Source organism: Trichomonas vaginalis, chromosome IV, assembly GCF_026262505.1.
Source record: "Trichomonas vaginalis G3 chromosome IV, whole genome shotgun sequence".
Classification (NCBI taxonomy): Eukaryota; Parabasalia; order Trichomonadida; family Trichomonadidae; genus Trichomonas; species Trichomonas vaginalis.
In genome coordinates, this window is record NC_067206.1 from 7,872,607 (window position 1) to 7,891,387 (window position 18,781).

At 35.8% G+C, this 18,781-nt stretch overlaps 3 protein-coding genes and 3 pseudogenes across 6 annotated transcripts, besides 1 other annotated feature; 3 read left to right on the top strand and 3 right to left on the bottom strand.

Moving 5' to 3' along the window:
• The first annotated feature begins 1,170 nt into the window (after positions 1-1,170).
• Positions 1,171-18,781: part of a mobile genetic element that runs on past the window's edge.
• TVAGG3_0049370 (uncharacterized protein) lies at positions 2,171-2,533 on the top strand (the record flags this gene model as incomplete). The annotated part of the gene is made up of 1 exon (XM_051220964.1): positions 2,171-2,533. The coding sequence occupies one exon, from the start codon at positions 2,171-2,173 to the stop codon at positions 2,531-2,533; it is 363 nt and encodes a 120-aa protein (XP_051105950.1).
• Positions 4,892-5,227, bottom strand: TVAGG3_0049380 (uncharacterized protein; the record flags this gene model as incomplete). The annotated part of the gene is made up of 1 exon (XM_051220965.1): positions 4,892-5,227. The coding sequence occupies one exon, from the start codon at positions 5,225-5,227 to the stop codon at positions 4,892-4,894; it is 336 nt and encodes a 111-aa protein (XP_051105951.1).
• On the top strand, positions 8,371-8,475 carry TVAGG3_0049390 (annotated as a pseudogene). The gene has a single exon. A coding segment is annotated over exon 1 (105 nt).
• On the top strand, positions 9,406-9,668 carry TVAGG3_0049400 (annotated as a pseudogene). Its single transcript has one exon. A coding segment is annotated over exon 1 (263 nt).
• Positions 9,718-11,024, bottom strand: TVAGG3_0049410 (annotated as a pseudogene). The gene has a single exon. A coding segment is annotated over exon 1 (1,307 nt).
• On the bottom strand, positions 11,073-11,474 carry TVAGG3_0049420 (uncharacterized protein; the record flags this gene model as incomplete). The annotated part of the gene is made up of 1 exon (XM_051220966.1): positions 11,073-11,474. The coding sequence occupies one exon, from the start codon at positions 11,472-11,474 to the stop codon at positions 11,073-11,075; it is 402 nt and encodes a 133-aa protein (XP_051105952.1).

Here is an 18,781-nt window from a genome sequence, read left to right on the forward strand (position 1 = left end):
ATGGAACAATGTTCCGCATTGATAACTTGAACGCGGAAGTTTGACCGACAAGAGTGCATTATCCAATCTTTTTTGTCATATACCTCAACCCACAAAGACAAAACCTTACATAAAATAGGTAAACTTTGGTTTTCACTTAATAATGTTTATTTTTAATTTTTTGTTCTTTATATAACTTTTTCTTCTACTAAACTATTTTACAGACTCTACTGAGCTATCCTCACATATATACCCGTGACAATAACACATATATACTCCCTTCATATTCTGATCTCATGACATATTACAGCACAAACTATAATTATACAACATACCTCATAAAGTCTGATTTTACCCCTATCTAAGCGTTCAAAACCTATTTTCCTTAAAATTTCTCTTCAAGTTCATACTGAAACAACATCTTTTTTGAAAATACAATTTTTTCAAAAAATGTATGAATTCAAAAGTGCATACTATATCTAGTCATTACCCAACATTAATTTTGTATTTTAGTTTTTAAGATATTCATTTTATTATACGTCTTATTCAGAAAATTAAATATATTTGTGAGGGAAAACGGAGGAAATAATAAATATGTCAAGATCGAGGAATTGACAATTTTAAGGAAATATTAAGTTGTGTATTTTGTGTTTATCTCATTGTGTGATGCATATTTTCACGATCTGACAGCAGAAATCGAATCAGCAGAGCCAGAAGAATCAGATTACGCGGGGAAAATAGTTTTGAACGCTTAGATAGGGGTAAAATCAGACTTTATGAGGTATGTTGTATAATTATAGTTTGTGCTGTAATATGTCATGAGATCAGAATATGAAGGGAGTATATATGTGTTATTGTCACGGGTATATATGTGAGGATAGCTCAGTAGAGTCTGTAAAATAGTTAGTAGAAGAAAAAGTTATATAAAGAACAAAAAATGAAAAATAAACATTATTAAGTGAAAACCAAAGTTTACCTATTTTATGTAAGGTTTTGTCTTTGTGGGTTGAGGTATATGACAAAAAAGATTGGATAATGCACTCTTGTCGGTCAAACTTCCGCGTTCAAGTTATCAATGCGGAACATTGTTCCATTCTGGGAGACATGCAGAGGCAATGAAAAAAAAAAAAAAAAAAAAAAAAAAAGGGTAGTGGGGCTTCCAGGCACTTCGTGCCCTCTAGCCCCCCGTCACTTTTCTGTCACTTTTCAGGAAAAAACATTTTTATTATATATATAAAATGAATTTTACAAAACCACCGTTACCCTTCTTTGGAAATAAGAGTAGATGTAAAGATATTCTATTGAGAGAACTTAAGAAACTACCGAATGGTCTAACATTTGTAGACTTGTTCGGTGGAAGTTTCTATATATCTCATTTGTGCCATACAATATTTCCTGACTCAAAGATTATATGCAATGACTTCGACAACTATATGAACCGTCTCAAACATATACCAGACACAAACAAAATATTGAAAGAGTTAAAAGAAAAGATACCTATAGGTAAGATGGAACGTATACCATTAGATAAGAAAAATACTGTCAGAGAGGTTTTGAAAAAGGCAGAGTATATTGACTGGGATAGTATATCTGCTAGACTATTATATAGTGGTGCTATAAGAGTTCATGACATTGAAACACTTATGTCAAAAGTTTTATATCTTAACTATAAAAATTTTTCAAAGAGGACATAGAAATATATTGAGGGTATAGAGTTTGTGAGATGTCATTGGACAGAGTTGTATGAAAAATATAAAGACAAGGAAATGTTTTCTTTATAGTGGACCCGCCGTTCTTTAACACATGGGATTTTCAATACCAAGTAGACTGGACTTTGAGAGACTCTTTAGAAACTTTAGACGTTTTACATAACCATCCATGCTTTTACTTTACATCCGATAAAAGTGTTTGGAAAGTGTCATGAGATGGTTAGAGGACATACATGACTATGAGTTTAGATACGATAAGATAGAATATGAGAGAGGTCTATAAACTGGAGAAAGTGTCATAACAAAGAAATTTTACTAGTAAGTAAATGTGGTTTGAAATAGGACTACTTGTTTTAGGTTTTTTTCCATTGTGTCATTTACTTATTTGACGTGGCAGAAAAGTACAGAGAATATGAGATGAACCAATGCCTGCAAATGTTCAGCATATGTACTCGTAAGAGATATTTTTTATCTAATATTAAATGGACGCACAGAACTTAGCGAATGCACAGCAACCTGGACAACCAAACCCAGAGAATATTTCAGATGAAGTTAGAATACAAACTGCAATGGCAAACTATGGTCAAGTGCCAACAGATGTACAAATGCAAACTGCCATGTCAAATGACGCTGCGTTAGGTTTGCCACCATGGTATGCAAATATGAGATGGAAAGAGTTTTATACAAACCCCGAAGTGGGATATAAACAACTCTATGCAGATGACGCGAACACAGGAGTTGACCCAGAGTATGTTTTCTACCAGAGGAGAAATAGAATGTATGAGCTCCAGTTAAAGAATGCTATGGAACTCAGAAGGAAACGTAAGAGACTAGGTGGACATTAGATTTTTACATATAGTAAAATGGGTTTCTTTGGAAGAATAGGAAACTTCTTTCGAAAATGTTGGAAGAGGTATATGGAATGGAATAAAAACCGTCGGAAGAGGAATTTGGAACGGAGTCAAAAATATTGGCAAAGAGTAGGTCAGTTCGTTGGTATTATACCTAAAGACCCTGAACCAGAAGAGCAAGCTCCTGTTATACAACAGCCTGAACCTGCACCACAGTCTAGTTGGCAACCAAATCCAACACCTCAACCGTATTAAAAAATTATATTTTTACCGTTCGATAGTAGTTGTATATGAAACTAAGTTCTAAGTAAAACGCGTGGTATAATGGAATTATTCTCTTTCTTCCATCTGTAGTAAACCATACTTGAAAGTCTGAAATACTTCCACTTGGTGGTTCGTATAGCTTTGTAGGTTTTTCGTAAAAGTCATTTGCCAAGCATAAAAAAGAGTTTTGTGCACCAGAAAATGAAGCATGAACTATAATAGCATCTGAGTCGAAAACATTTTCATATGTTCCATTAGGGTTTTCGACTTCATAAAAGTTCGGGTGTACTGGATATTCTGCAGGCTGATTTAACATCCTCAAAAATCTATACCATGCCAAGTTGTTATATTTTGTAGAAATATAAACGTCTTCTCCAAGGTCTTCTATTCTATTGAATTTAACAGTTGCATTTTTCCTGTCATATAAAATATCGAGATGGTACTCTCCTTCGTCAATGTTAAACTGGTTTGCATATTCGAGATAGATATCGTTTATTTTTTCTTGAAAAGCTTGAAGAGTTGTTTCTAAGTTTACAAGCAAATTCACTTGTAAAAGTTTCCCTGTTCAATTTCTCATACGTACGTTTTTCTTTGTTATAGTATCGAACTTCAAAAGCGACCGTAAATGGGAAACCATGTATGGCTTCTGAAATGAATTTCATTCTACGAAAGCCAATAGCTTTTGTGACGGATGGGTCTCTTAACCATCTTAACGGGTAGTCAAAACGATAGCCTTCATGCTTTACGGTCTCTGTCTCAAACTTTTGACCGACATTCGTAAAAAGTTCATCTAATGGTTTAGTTGTAGCAACTCTTGAATTTTCTTTTTCTATTGAAAGCATATTTTATCTAGAATAAAAATGTCGAAAGAAACAGCGTCTATGAGAGAAATACAACACAACCGACAACTCATTGTACAAGCTCTAAATAAGAACACAACAAACTTTTCAAACTATTCTAAGATATCTGAGTCATTGAAAGAAGGAAACTTAAAACTGACGATAAACCCATTGACAGACGAGTTTCTGTTTCAAGACAGTAAGAACCATACTGTTTGTATAAATCCAACAAAAAGAACTTTAAACGAGAAACCTATAGATGAACTTCTTTTGAAAGCAGATGTTGAAAAGAAAGCTGACAAAGAGTATGTAGATGCAACAAGAGACTATATTCTCGCATGGACAGATAGAACATACCCACAAAAACACCATACACATAACATCTATGACGTAGATGAACTACAGCAATGTTAGATGACAAAGCAGATAAAACATATGTTGACAATAAAATGTCAAGTGAAGTGACAAGAGCTGACAAAGAATATTCTAAAAAGACTCATACACATACCATTGCAAATATTACAAACTTACAAGAAACCTTAAACAGGAAAAGTGACGTTGGACATACACACGATTTCTTCGCAACTGTTGGTATAGAAAATATTGAAGGAACGGTTGAAGAAACTGGTGGATGTATTAAATTGGAAACCTCCTAACTTTCCACAAGGTTTAACATCGGAGGATGACATAACGACGATGAAATACACTAGATGTAGAAATGTCTATGTCATGGAGGATGAAAAAAAAGTTAAATTCACTGCTCAAGATTTATATGATAAAAAAGCTGACAAAACAGAGCTTCAAACGTTAAAGACAGAAATACTTCAAACACTATATCCTATAGGTTCTATTTACACGTCAATGAACTCTACCAGACCAGAAGTAGTACTTGGTCTCGGAACTTGGACTCAAATAGTCGACAGGTTTTTGTATTGTGCAAACTCTTCAAAGGAAACAGGTGGAAGTAAAACGATTTCAGGTGAAAATTTACCTGCACACAGTCACTACATAGATTTAAGTACATCTCAAGCAGGTTGGCATAAGCATAGATTTTGGGATTGGTCACAATGACAAAAGGTAAAGGATATGATGTTAAAGACAACGTTAAGTTTGCTATAAATTGTTACTGGAGTAACACTGAGGGAGGAGGAAACCATACACATCGCGTTTCAGGGTATACGCAAACAACGGGACAAAGTAAAGACTACATGCCACCTTACATGACAGTTTACGCATGGTATAGAATTGCTTAGTCGTCATTTTCAACTTCTTTAGCATATTCGTCAGGAGTTGTCTTATATTTGTTAGGAACTGTCTTTGAAAGTATACCACCTTGAACTTTGACAAGTTTGAAACGAGGTCTGACAATAGTAGTTTTATCTTCTGCTTGCAGTCTGTACATTTTGCCATGTTTGCCTAAAACTTCATAATATTCTCTTGTATACTTTCTTCTATTTTTACGAACACGAATGTGAGTACCTGTCGAGTTCCCATTGTTGTCATAGTCAATAGTATTTTCATATGGGTCGCGTTTAGGTATTTCTATTTTTACTTTGTCACCTTTCTTAAGTTTGAAGCCTGGCATTCTTTCTTGTTTGTCTCTTTTGACTAAACTATTAAATATATAGTCTTTCTCTAAGTCAGGGTTGTTTTTCATTTCTTCGGGGAGTGGTTTCCCAAACCTTTTTGTTTACGGCTATTGTAAATATTTAAAACTTGTCTCATCTTTGCCATGGAGAAATGTCTGTATTTGTCGTCATATGACATTTCATTTGCTTCACCACCTTGTGGTTGGTTTAAGTCTCTTAAGATTTTTATACAACTGTCAATGACACCAAGAGCAGAATGGTTTTGGTCGACAATGAAATATTGGTTTACATTTTTTGAACGCAGATAGTTTTTAATATCGTCTGATTTGAAAGAACTTTCACAGTCAGATGTCAGTTTTGTTGGATGGTATTTGTCAACGAATATTGTCAAAGCAGTTTTCACATCTAAAATATTTTTGGACATAATGGTATGGCTTCACAGTATCTTGTGTTTTGACCGACAAATATTAGCCAGTATGGTGGTCCATCTGTTCTAACTCTCGGAATGTTTTCCAAGATATCCATAAACCAAGCATTTGGTGTTGAACTAAAGATTTTTATCATGAGTGCTTTCTTTTCGCTTTAGAAACATAGGGGTCCTTGTTTGGATTCGTCATTTTTACCCATAAGAAATGGGTTTATTTGGCGCATTAGCAGGAGTTGCATCCAGATTTTTGCCCGCAGTGGGAACAATAGCCAGAGGTGCATTTGGAATTGGAAGGAAGATTTTGAGTACATTAGGTATACTTGAAAGAGAAAGCACAACCTATTATACAAACTGTACAGAAAGGTTGGGATGTAGCACGAGATGCAGCAAATCTTATTCCAAATCCTGAAACAAGAGGAAAAGTTCAAGGATGGATGGACAATGTAGGAAGACAAGCAGGAAACTACTATAACAAAGCAAATGACTACTATAACCAAGCAGGGCACTATATGGACCAAGGTGAAAGATTCTTTAACAGAGGATATAACCATGCACAACAGTGGGTAAACAACAACCAACCGCAACCGCCTCAAACGTGGGGAATGTAAATTTTTTTACTGAGATGAAATGAACAATACAGCATTGAGACAAATGGGTTCAAGATGGATTTGTCGGCTTCCAGCAGTTACACACCACGTGTTTGTCAAGTTCTTCCTATACCTCAGGAAGTTTTAGACCGACTTAAAAAACAACAACAACCAGTTGAAAACAAACCAAACTAAAATTTTTTACTGAGATGAAATGACCGAAGAAGTTGAAACGGTAGATTTGACACCACAAACAAAAAGTTCAGAACCATTGTCAAAACCTGTCAAAGAACTTACAGATGAAGAAAAAAATTCAATAATAGAAAGTGCCAGGTCTGGAAATACAAACCCTAACTACAAAGTCACTTTTCATAGAAATGGAACGGCTAGTATCTCAAAAAAGAAACAGACTCTCACAAATAAAATATTGAAGTCTGAAGGAGCTTTCGAGACAACAGATGGAAAAGTTTACTTCACTGACCAACAGTTCATTATAGAACATCTCATTGACTTAGAGTCGAAATATTCTAAACTTTACAACAAACACAAAAAGTTGAAAGGAAAACAAAAACAGATGGCATATGATATTTATGAAGATGTTGACGACACAACTGTTCCTGCAGTGGGTAAAGTCAGAGGAACCGAAAAGTGACGAAAAACCGATAGAAGAAGAAAAACCAAAAACTGAAGATAAACCAAAACCAAAGTTTAGTTTCAACTAAACCAAGTCAACCTTCATTAGCTGGTATGGGTTGGCGTCAAAGACTTATGGCAGCGGTGGTTATGTAAGTAAAGAAAAAAATATTTTTTTTTTTTTATAAAAATGCCCCCATATAGAATGGATAGAAAATCTGCTAGAATAAAAGCAGAGTTGCAAAGATATGGTTGGAGAGTTTCGAAGAAGTTTAAATATAGGAAGGGAAGACCCATAAAAGTCTATGACAAACTGCTGGTCTTCGCTACGAAATGGACTAGAAACAGCACGTGCAAATTATCCAAACAGACTAGAGAGGTTAGAAGAAGAACGTCTTATGACATGCCTTTCGATGTTAGTGAACCTCAAGTTGAAGGACACGACGGCTTTGCCAGATTCTACTGGAAACATGACGAACAATTGCATCCTTTGAGAAGGAAAAAAGGAAAAGGTGAAGACGCACATGCTCCCATGGAAAGAACAAGATATGCATATGAAAAGTATCGTGAAGTTAGAAGTCAAATTACATCTGGTCGAACCTTTACAGTAAACTTTGACGAAGGAAAGAACAAAGAAGGCTTCATGGGTGTACTTGCTGCAATTCAAGACGGAAATAAGAAAGGATACAATCTCAGATTGACCGTAACAGATTTGGATGGTCACATTTACTATGCAATGGCAATGAACAAACAGCTGCAAACTTCTTGACGCTTTCAAGACTACAAAGAGAGAACAAATGGTTGACTCCGACTCAGACATTTTGAATGCAATTGAAGGAATTGCAAGCGTGAAGTTCGAATGGTATCAACCTAACCCTCAAGCAGTCAGACAACATGCTGGATACTTCCCGTTCATAAATAAGTCTGACATTGACTTGACAAGGTATGGAATTTACAATTCAATTGAAACAATTGTCAATGAACCTTGTATTCTTACATGTCTCAGGAACTCTGGTCTTGTTTCAGAAGAGAAGATGAAGTATCTTGAGTCATGTGTGAAGACAAGGTACATTCTCAGAGGTCAATTGGCAAAAATTGCACCGTTGGCAAATGTCAATATCCGAGTCAACATTCCGACTGAGAAAGGTTCTTCACATGACGACTTTGTTGTTGACAAAGACTTACCATGGTTGAAGATTGTAATTTTCCACAACCACTTCATGTTGAACGAAAGTCTTACAAACCCATTGTTCGGAAAAGGCAAGTGCAACATTGTCAGAGCTGTTAACATTCTTTTCGAGAAAGGTTTGTTGGAACCGATTCCAGATGACAAGCTGACAGAAAGTTTTGTACCAAAAGACGAAACAAACTTTTCACTGTTAGCAAGACCAAAAGTTGTTCCAGACAAAGTTCTAGTACAAAAGAAGTACACAGTTCCAAAAGGAGTTGGATTGTTCGGATACCAACCTGAACCAGAAGAACTTCCAATGAGGTTGCAAGAACTTCAAGATGCTATAAACAAACTTCCATTGAGACATCCAATTGACGTCAAATTGTATTGGAGAGCATCTGAGTTAGGTCAGAAGGTTTTATATGAAACAGGTTGCTTCGACGATGTTTATGAGATAACAGGAGAAGTTTCTCAGAAGATAAGAGACTCACTTGAATTTCCAAAACTGGTCCGATTGGATGCGACAAGTTCGACTCAGATGAAAAAATATACTATGTCGACCTTAACGCTGCATACATGAGGTTCGTCCAATATATCCCGACTGGAATTCCAAACGAAGATGGTGAGTTCCCAGGAAGGAACTATACAGTTGGAAAAGTCATACAACAACTGTATGATATTAGGAAAGCTTCAAACCCCAAACTTGCAATGACATTAAAATTGCTTATGAATTCGACATGGGGGTATTCCATTAAAAAACCTCAAGAGATGAAGAGTAAACATTATGAGAAGGTCGACAACTTTGTTGAAAGGTTTTCTCCTTTTGTTTTGAAATACGAATTTACCGAAGGTGAAAGTGGCTTAGTAACCACATTAAAACCTATTGTCGAACATTGGTCTTACCCTCAGTTCGCAAAAGCAGTCCTTGACGAGTACAACAAATTCTTCTCCGAAGTCAAATCCAAAGTCAAGGTTTACTATGAGAACATCGACGCACTCATGACGAACGAAGAAGGCTATAACAAACTCATTGAAATGGGTATGGTCGGTGAGAAGATGGGTCAATTCAAATTGGACAAAATTTTCACCGAAGTTCATGTAATATCGAAAAGGAAATATTGGGGTGTTAAAGAAGACGGCACAGAAATAAAACATTGCATGAAATAAAAAATTTTTATATTCCTTCCTAGCTAATTTCCGTTTAATTTCATGGTCGCCCTCGGAGTCTTTGAATCGGACAGGTCGAGTTACACCATTCTTGGTCTCAAACTCATATATAACCTGTTTGTCTGTATTTTCGTCGACTATGGCACGAGACACGAACATTGACCAAACGGACAAAAAGTGTCATTTCGGATGGTCCCGCAGCCAATCGCATTCGAGCACTTCGAAGAAGCCTTACGTTCCAAGGGAGAGGGTGTCTGGTGCAAGGCAGAGGTCATGAGACTCTACGAGCAGTACATCCTCAATGCCTGGGAGGACAAATCGTCCTTGGATTGGCAATTCTACCAACTCCTCTGGGACGACCTCCTACGCAACTGGGATGACGAAAGAGTTCAATTCAGAGGTCAGAACTAATTTTGCAAATGACCATTAATTTAAGCCGCTTACGCAACTAAAAACTTAAATTTACTTGGGGTTTCCCCCTAAAATAAAATTTTTTTACTCTTAGAACCACTCGAGGTTCTCCTTACGGTTGTTGAGCTTGTCACCGTCAATGTGTCTGACCTTCGTCTTCTTGTTTGGATTTGGAACCCATTGCATACCGACAAGCCTTCCCATGGAAATTGTACCGTAATTTCGAAGGGTAAGGGTCAAGTGTCCCAAGTTGTTGAGGACTGGGGTAAGAACCTTGCCTGTCGCCTTGTTGCGGATTTTGTATGGGTAGGGTTGGGAAATTTCGTAAGCGTCATCGGCAACAAGGGTTGCCCAAACTTCCTCTTCTTCGTGTTTCTCTTCTTCCTCTTCTTCCTCTTCTTCCTCTTCTTTGATAATACCTTCTTCAATTTGGTACTCACGAAGTACGGTGTTGCATGTTCTGTCCTTTCCGAGTACCTTCCAGATGGCGTCTATCTCTTCGAAGAAACGGTAGATGAGTCTGGCAAGGTCTCGGTTCTCTCTCGCGTAAATGTGCAAGGTTTCCGTGAAATCGTTCAGGACTTTCTCATTGGAAGCTTGGTTCATGAGGAACTCACCTTTAAGTCCCTTCATCTCTTCCATAAGACTACTTTGGAGAGTCTTAACGGTGTTTGTCAGATGAGCTTTCAAATTGCATAATTTGAATTTGAACTGGGCGCTTGTCTGGCAACCTTGAAAGGACATCTGCTATTGTGTTCGGCTTCGGTGCTTGTTCGGACATCGAAAAAATGAAGTGGTTTGAGAATGACGGTTTTACTTCAAAAAGCTTGTTATGACGGTTAAGTCATACAACAAGTTTAAAATAATATCTTGTTCTTCTTCTGAACGTTTGTTGTCTCTTCCGATAAAAGTTTCGAACATGAGAACCAAAAAACGTTTTTTGAGATTGCGGAAGAGTTCAGGCAAACGTTCATATTCTGGATATGTTGGGAGCAGTTCGAAACATCTGAGCTGACTTTCGGACAAAATTGGGACAATGTCAGAAAATTCATCTTTGGTCGGATTGCTTGAAGGTAAGTCCCTTACATGTAAGTAGCTCTGGTAAAGTCTTCTCATTTCTGCTAACTTTTGGAGTATAGCTTCGTAGTTTAGAAGTTTTAATTTTAATGTCTTATTCCACTCTTGACATCTAAACGGTAACTATCCATGAGGTCAAGAGTAGCTTTGGTAGCTTTAAGTGGAGCTATCTGTTCCTTGACTTCTGCAATTTTGGTTGCAATTGTGATTTGAGCTCCTTCAAGTTCGCCGTCTATGTCGTTCTCAACGTCTTCAATTATGGCTTGAAACTCTTCATCGGTCCATTGAGATTGGTGTGGGACGAATTTAACTTGCTTCATTCAAAAAATGAAAAAAATGTTTTTACTCAAAGCGTGCCATATAGATGTTTACTGTAAAGGTACGATGTCGCCTTCTGTGTTTATGAAGAACGCCTGACCCGAGAAGCGTAAGAGTCCTCTGAGAATTTGGGCAATTCGTACAGTTGGGTTCTCTCTGTTTGGAAGTTGTATCCACGGACGCTTTGCAAAGAACTTCAAGAGGGTTTCTTTCTTCATCTCTTTTATGTCGTCTACAGGAGTGTTTTTTGGTATTTGCAGGACAATTCCGGTGTCAATTTCAATTTTAAGCGCACTTCTTCCAGACACCCAGCCTGCAATGGTCTTGTTTGACTTCAGATGGCTCAGGTAGTTCCTAACTAGCTCATTTATCTCTATAAGGTAGATTGCCTCATCTGCTGGGTCTATGTCGGTCATTGTTTCAAGATCGGTCATTGTTTCAAGATCGGTCATTGTTTCAAGACAAGTCTTTTATTGTTTCAAGACAAGTCTTTTACTTTTTCAAGACAAGTCTTTTACTTTTTTCAAGACAAGTCTTTTACTTTTTCAAGACAAGTCTTTTACTTTTTCAAGACAAGTCTTTTACTTTTTCAAGACAAGACCCGTTATTTTTCAAGAAATTTTTGGTGTAAAGTTCTCAAATTTGAGAACAGTGGTCTTGCTTGAAGACGATACCCGTACTTTTTCAAGACAAGTCTTTTACTTTTTCAAGACAAGTCTTTTACTTTTTCAAGACAAGTCTTTTACTTTTTCAAGACAAGTCTTTTACTTTTTCAAGACAAGTCTTTTACTTTTTCAAGACAAGTCTTTTACTTTTTCAAGACAAGTCTTTTATTATTTCAAGACAATGTCCGACGTACCACCAACCGAGCCCATTCCCAAGCCAGAAGAACCTAAAAGCAACCAGCCGCTGACTCAGCAACCCTCAGTTCAGCAAGTACCTCCACCAAATTACTTACCAATATTCCACCTCAATGTTACTACCCACCACAAGGCTTCCCGAACTACCCTCCTCAGCCTATGCCTTACTGCCCTAACCCTTGATGTTCATGTCAAACCCTCCACCCCATTCCAATTTCCAATCTCAATCCAAGAGAGACCAAGAGTTCGAGGAAGGTCTGAACCGTTTACGCAAAGAGTATGCCACAGCCCCTATGAAGATGACAGACTTTCAGTCTCTTCCCTCAAATCGACCGATTCGACTCGTACCACAGATCGGTTCGTGACCGTGAAGACTACTCAAGCAGTCTGAGAGATCTTCATCTACAATCATTTACAGTTGAGCTCTCAAGAACATGCGCAATTACGAAGGTCAGACACCAGCTGGAGACCGCAAAACACGACGTACTCGCAAGAGCAGTCCAAACTGGTCAAGACAAAGACGGAGATAGTTGACTTCATCTTGCAAGCTGCCCATTACAAGTAAAAAAAATAAACAATTAGAGTTTAAACTTTTTCTCTTTCTTTCTGAAGTTGTTAGAGCTGGTTTCTCTTGTAGGCCTTTCGTACTCTTCCATGGTCATGTAATTGCGAATTTGGTACGCAATTCCAGGTTCGTTTGTTTTGAAACCTTACGTTAGTAACGCTTCATCTTCCTATCAGGGAAGTAAGCTGTAACATGACCAAGTTTTCTCGGTGACTCGGAGCTCATTAAAATATTCACTTTTTAAACGTTAAGTTTTTAGTCTTATTTTACCTTGTTTACCCTTTTTGTCAATGTAGTATTGGAGTGCAATTCTCCAAATTTCTCTGTGTCGGATTCTTCAGCATTTTCCAAGGTGTTCCTGGAGAACTCAAAGAAGTTGTCAAGAAAGATACTGCCATGTGCTCTTCTGAGTTCGTCGGTTATTTTGGAAGTGTTGCACCTTCGAGTCTTCGGACATGAAAAAAATGACATTTTTCTACTTAAACGTTTTGGCATTTCTCATGAGTGAGTATAGTTTCCCGAACCCATTGGAAGAAAAGAAGTACCTTGCTGGCAAAAGACAAAAAAGTTGCCTTAGTTGTCATTGCAATTGTACTCGTAATTGAATTCATTGTACTTCTCTTCACGTACATAAAAATCAAGGACGGCATATGCTTTAAGAAGCTACCATCTTACTTAAGACTAAACACTTAGATTTTTCAAGCTTGACTTTTTTACAATTTGAATTTTACACCCAAAAATATATTTTAGGGTAGATGGTTAGAATCTAACCTCTTTTCTACCCCGTTTTCTACCTCTTGAATTTGTCATGAGTTTTATACAGAATTCGGCAAAAAATATATTTTAGGTAGATGGTTAGATCTAACCTCTTTCTACCCCGTTTTCTACCCTCTTGAATTTGTTTGAGTTTTCCCGAAATAAAAAATAAAGTTGGTTTTTTTAAAAAAATATTTTTTTATTTTATTGTAAGAACATGTTAGCAAACAACAGCCCAAACTCGTTAGTCATGAACCCAACTCTCATAGTTAGTAGAGATGAAAAAGCTTCATTCCTTCTTCATATACTTTCGAAAAAGAAATCCAGAAAGATAAAGCAGGAACTTCTCCAAGCGAGATCTAAACTGTAGTGCAAAAAAGATGAACAGATGAAGAATATCTTTATGAAATGCAGGATATTATTGACCATCTTACCTAAACTTCCTGAAATCCAACAACAAAAATCCACTATTCCAGAATTCGATGAAATAGAAGTCAAAGCAACTGACTCAGTAAGAATAAAAGAAGTTCATGACGAAAGGTAAACTATGAGTTTCTGATTTCATTGCAACCACAAAGTCATGGACAAAAGATTTGCGATATGATATTAAGAACATCTCTGACATATATAAATCTGGGAGTTTAAGACCTACGACAACTTTGTTTTCGTTAGGTTGCAAAATGTGTATGGCAGATAAGAGATAAAGATAGAAGAGGTAAAGATAGGAATGAACAGAATAAAACCCGGCAAACTTTTGACGTTAAAGAGAGCAATTGACGCCTTAGTCATACTAGCAGGTAATGGGTTTCAGATATAACGCAAAAATGAACCGCACAATGTTCTAAATGTAAAGCAGCAATGAGGAATATAAACTACTTCCGTAAAGAGATAGAACGTAATGAGAACGACTATGCTGACTAAAGAAAGAAGTAGAGAAAACAGCAGAAGAATAAAATGGACATGTTGACATTTCTGAACAAAAACTATCCACAGCAGAAGATTTCCTTCTATCTGACGTCAAGAAGAAGTATAAAGAAACTTTCGGCATTGTTAAAACATTCCATATCCTTCGTGAAGAATCGAAGCCACACAAATTTGTTTAGAATTTCACAGGAATTCACAATGTTTACCATGTAAAACGCTTATAAAATAACTTGGGGTAGAAAAGAGGTTAGAAAACAGGTTAGATCTAACCATCTACCCTAAATATTTTATTATTATCTGAAGTAAAATACTGAGTAAAATATATTTTAGGCTTGTGTCAAACCGTGAGTTTTCACAAAATTTAAAAAATAACGTTTACCATGTGAAACGTTTATAGAAATAACTGGGGTAGAAATGAGGTAGAAAAACCGGGGTAGAATACCCTTCTACCTAAAATATATTTTGCTGAAAAAATGACCAAATTTCATGAAATTTCTCTAGACCGACTTTTACAGGAGGTAGCCAAAACTCATGAAAATCGTAAAAAATAGAGAGTATTTTGACAATCTTAAAACAAGTATGGGTAGAGATCTCTTATTTTTTCAAAGCTTGACTTTTATCAATTTTAGAACTTTGTTCGATAGTATGTGAATTCTGAAGAAGTATGAGGGTCTTGTATGACTTTGTCTTCTCCCATAGTTCATGTCTGTCAAACTTACCTGCCATGGACTCTCTTCATAAGTTCCATGGAAAATCGTCTTCGGACAATCCAGGGAAAAGTAGATATCAGTAAGTATTCTTTTAAACACCTTACTTAAAACTCTTTCTGTCTGTACAACAAATGACAACTGAGATGTTAAGTGTCTGAGCTTCTTGAGAATTCGACCACATGTCTTGTTCTCTGTTCTCTTTAACAAAGGATGAGAAGCAAAGAGTCATCTAAGATAAGAAGCCATCTGTGAGGTAAGTCTTCCAATCGTAAGATTTGCAATGTCTTCGAAATGTATTCTATCTCTTTCTGTTGTTTCTGAAGTGTTTCTTTCTCTAATATTCTCTGCATTTCCTCATTTGGGTCTTTTAAACTTCGAATTGACATACTGCATTATAGCATTGTACTTCAAAACTTTTCTTTGGTACTTCTTTATCAATCCAATCAAACTCAGAGTCTTTATACATACTAACTTAGACTTTTTTATATATCTTTTGAACGAAATTGACGGTTGGTCAAATTGACCCGAAGTACTGACAAATGACAACTAACTCATAAAAAAGGTTCTTCTCATCTAGTTCTTGTTGTTGTGCAGCCATTTTAAGATAAGTAAAGTCTTACCGACCCAGGCGGTGCAATTAGACCTGTATATACCATTCTGAGCAAATAAAACTTGTCATGTATGGTTTTATCTGAGCATTTTCTAACTTCCTCTTGTCTTGTTTAAAACATTTCTAATTTCTTGTCAATGTCAGCAAACTTTTTTTCTAACATATTTTTAGAAAAAATTAAAAATTTTATCTTTTAGAAAATGTCTAGCGATTTCGCTATCTATATTCGAACAAGCTTTTCGACAGCAAACATCTGTCGACCATAAAATCTTACATAGTTAAACAAGAAAAGAGGGAATTTGTTCTAAAGTTCTGTTTCTGGGAATATGACAAGAACCATAAAACCTTAAGCAGAGCAGTCTTTAAATTTGTCAATGAACAACTTGTTGACAGAGATGACGCCGATTGGAAGATGAAGTCCAACAAAAGTTCTTAGAATGCAAAGAAGACACATGCGCTGTTCTTGAAGATGAAATAGGAAACAGAATAGAAGAGCTATTAAAGGACAAAGAACTTTTACATAATATGGTTGCGCCAAATTGACATAACTCACCAAAGAAGAAAGAAGAAAGAGAGAGAAAGAAAGAAAAAGAAAGTAGAAGAAGAGAAAAAAGAAACCTGAACCAGTTCCAGAGAAAAAGAAATTTGACATGTAAAAAAAATTTATTTTTAGAACATTTCTGGGTCAATGTCAATGTTCTCTTCCTCTTAGGAGCAAACACTGGCTTAGACTCTAAAATCTTTTTACCCAATTTACCTTGAACTTCAACTATCTTAGACTCATAATATTCATAGTCGTCTGCTTTCTTTGGTTCATAAGGTTATAACAAGTTTGTATGCTTTGCCTTCTTTAAGGTTTGAAAACCTTCTGTCAAAATTTTCTTTGACTGCTAACAAACCTTCTATGTCTAAGTCTTCAAATTTCGCACCATTTTTAGTCACAATTAGCAAACTTAACTGGTTCGTAGTTCCAAACTTTGTCAAATGTAGACTTTTCAAAATGTAGAATAAACATTCAATAAGCGAATGGGTCTAGTATTCTTCTTTGACTTCTGTCATGTACTGTTGACTGAGATGAATTTCAATCATCTTTTCTATCGGATAAAAAAATATTTTTTTAAAATTTACCAGAAAAATTTTTCTTTGTATATACGCGTTCTGAACATCTAAAAGACTTTTGACATTTGCCAAAGAATGTTACGTTTAAAGCTGCCATATAACCATACTCTTGACAATATTGTTTTAATGAATCGTTACAATGACCTTTCATCTAAACACTCAAAGGCAGTTTCATCTATGAAAGTTCATATACACTCTTGTTTGCTTCTAACAATGTTTGTCTCTCTTCGGTATGTGGAATTTGTCTTGGATTGAACTTTGAAATATCTAATGTCATGAAATATAGAGAACAAGTGGTTGTAAAAGTTAGGTGTCAAAGTTTCTGCTAAGTCGTCAAAATATTCTGTATCTGCATATGAGAATCTGACGTTCTGACAACTACATATCTTCTGTCAGAACTTTCTAACTTCATCGGAACAACATTGTTTGAAACCATGATGAAATTTGCAACATTTCACAAACTCTTTGGTCTTTATATTTTCTTTCAACAACTCCAACTTGTCTGTTATAAGACTCTTCAAAGCATCTGAGTTTAAAACCTTTGCTTTGTATCTAACTTTGAAGTTGTTACATACTATAAGTTTCATATTCTCTATTGAAGAGTTAAATTTACCGCAGATGTTTTCTAAGTTTGTCATATTGGGTTCGAATAAGCCCTCTAACAGTTCATAAGATATCTGTAAAGAAAGTGTTCTTACCAGTTCCTTGTTTTCCAATTATAATGAGAGCAGTTTCATTTTTAGACACTGGATGTTGTAAGATGTTTGCAAACCAACATAAGATATACTCATAGACTCTTTCGTTTCCATTGCATATAATTTCTTTGACATGGTCTAACCAAGCTTCTATAAACATTTTCTTTCCATTTCTACTTGTTCGTATTTATATCAGTGAAGATAGAATAGAAGTTTGGAGATGGTGTATAGAACTATACCACGAACTGAAAAATCTTCTAACTTTGACAATAAGATATCCCACATCTAACATCTTCATACCAACTTTGTACGACTTTTATTTCTTAAGTTTCTGTCTACATTCTTGTTCTGAAACTATGGTTGCTCTTGGGTTGTTAAAGACAACATCCATTCTTTCATGACATAACATTCTGGGGCAGAGTCGACATAAATGACTAAACGTTTCAAATTCTCGACTGCTTTGTTATAGTCTCTAAATGGACACATATTTCTGAACGCTTGGAAGTCATAAAAATCTGAAACGTCTATTCTGTACATATTTTTATTAAAATAAAAAAAATATTTTTTTTATTCTTGACTTTGTTGTTGCATTTGTTTCATTTGTTGCATTTGTTGTTCTTGAGCTTATTGTGTTGAAGTTGTTCTTGTAGTACAATACTTCACCAGTTGCATCTTCCAATTCGAAACTCTTCTGCGTCATTGACAAATACATAGGACATAAAAGTTTTACAGAACAAAGTTTGCGTCAACTAAGGTTAGTTTATGTTTGCTAAAGTGTTTGAGTTTACTAAAGCTGAAAACTCTGCATTCGAATGAACAATAGCAAACCAGCAGAGAAAGTGTTGTTTATACGCATGAGTTTCTTTTGGTCTATAGTAAGTTTCTGTCGACATTCGAATAGCACTTTGAACCTAAGTTTGAAACAATATAAAAAAGTAGTGTACTTAAAGTCAATGGAACAGACAAACCTTGTATGACACCTTTTCCTGTTTATAGGAAACTGTTGGTAGTAAAAACCAGATATAGTTTTGTATTATAGCTATATCGTTATTTACTAAACTCAGTCGGACATCCAAACATAATGAAACCTGCTCTAGTTGCAGCCAATGTTACATCCGTCCTATCAAGTATTAAAGTCAACAAAACCTGTTGGTGTATATCTGAGTAAGTATCTTCAAAGAAGTATTTTTTACCATTCACAACAACAAAGTTCTTTTGGTGTCAAAAGAGCAAAAACAGGCTTTAGTCGTTCATCGTGTTTAAGGTCAGTTTACAATATCGTCCTTGAGGACTTTGTAAGTTTGTGTTATAGAATTATATGACTCAGGTTTTTAGTCGTAATAGTATAAACCACTATGTCTTCTGCCATTTACATATATTTAAAAGTTTTCTGAAAGTGGAGAAGAACTTCATCTAAACTTTCACATGGCGTTTCTTGAAGTTCTCTGTCTAAGAAGTTCAAATATTTTGTAAAGACATAAACTTCCTTTGTCTACACACGAACAAACAAAACAGGTCTT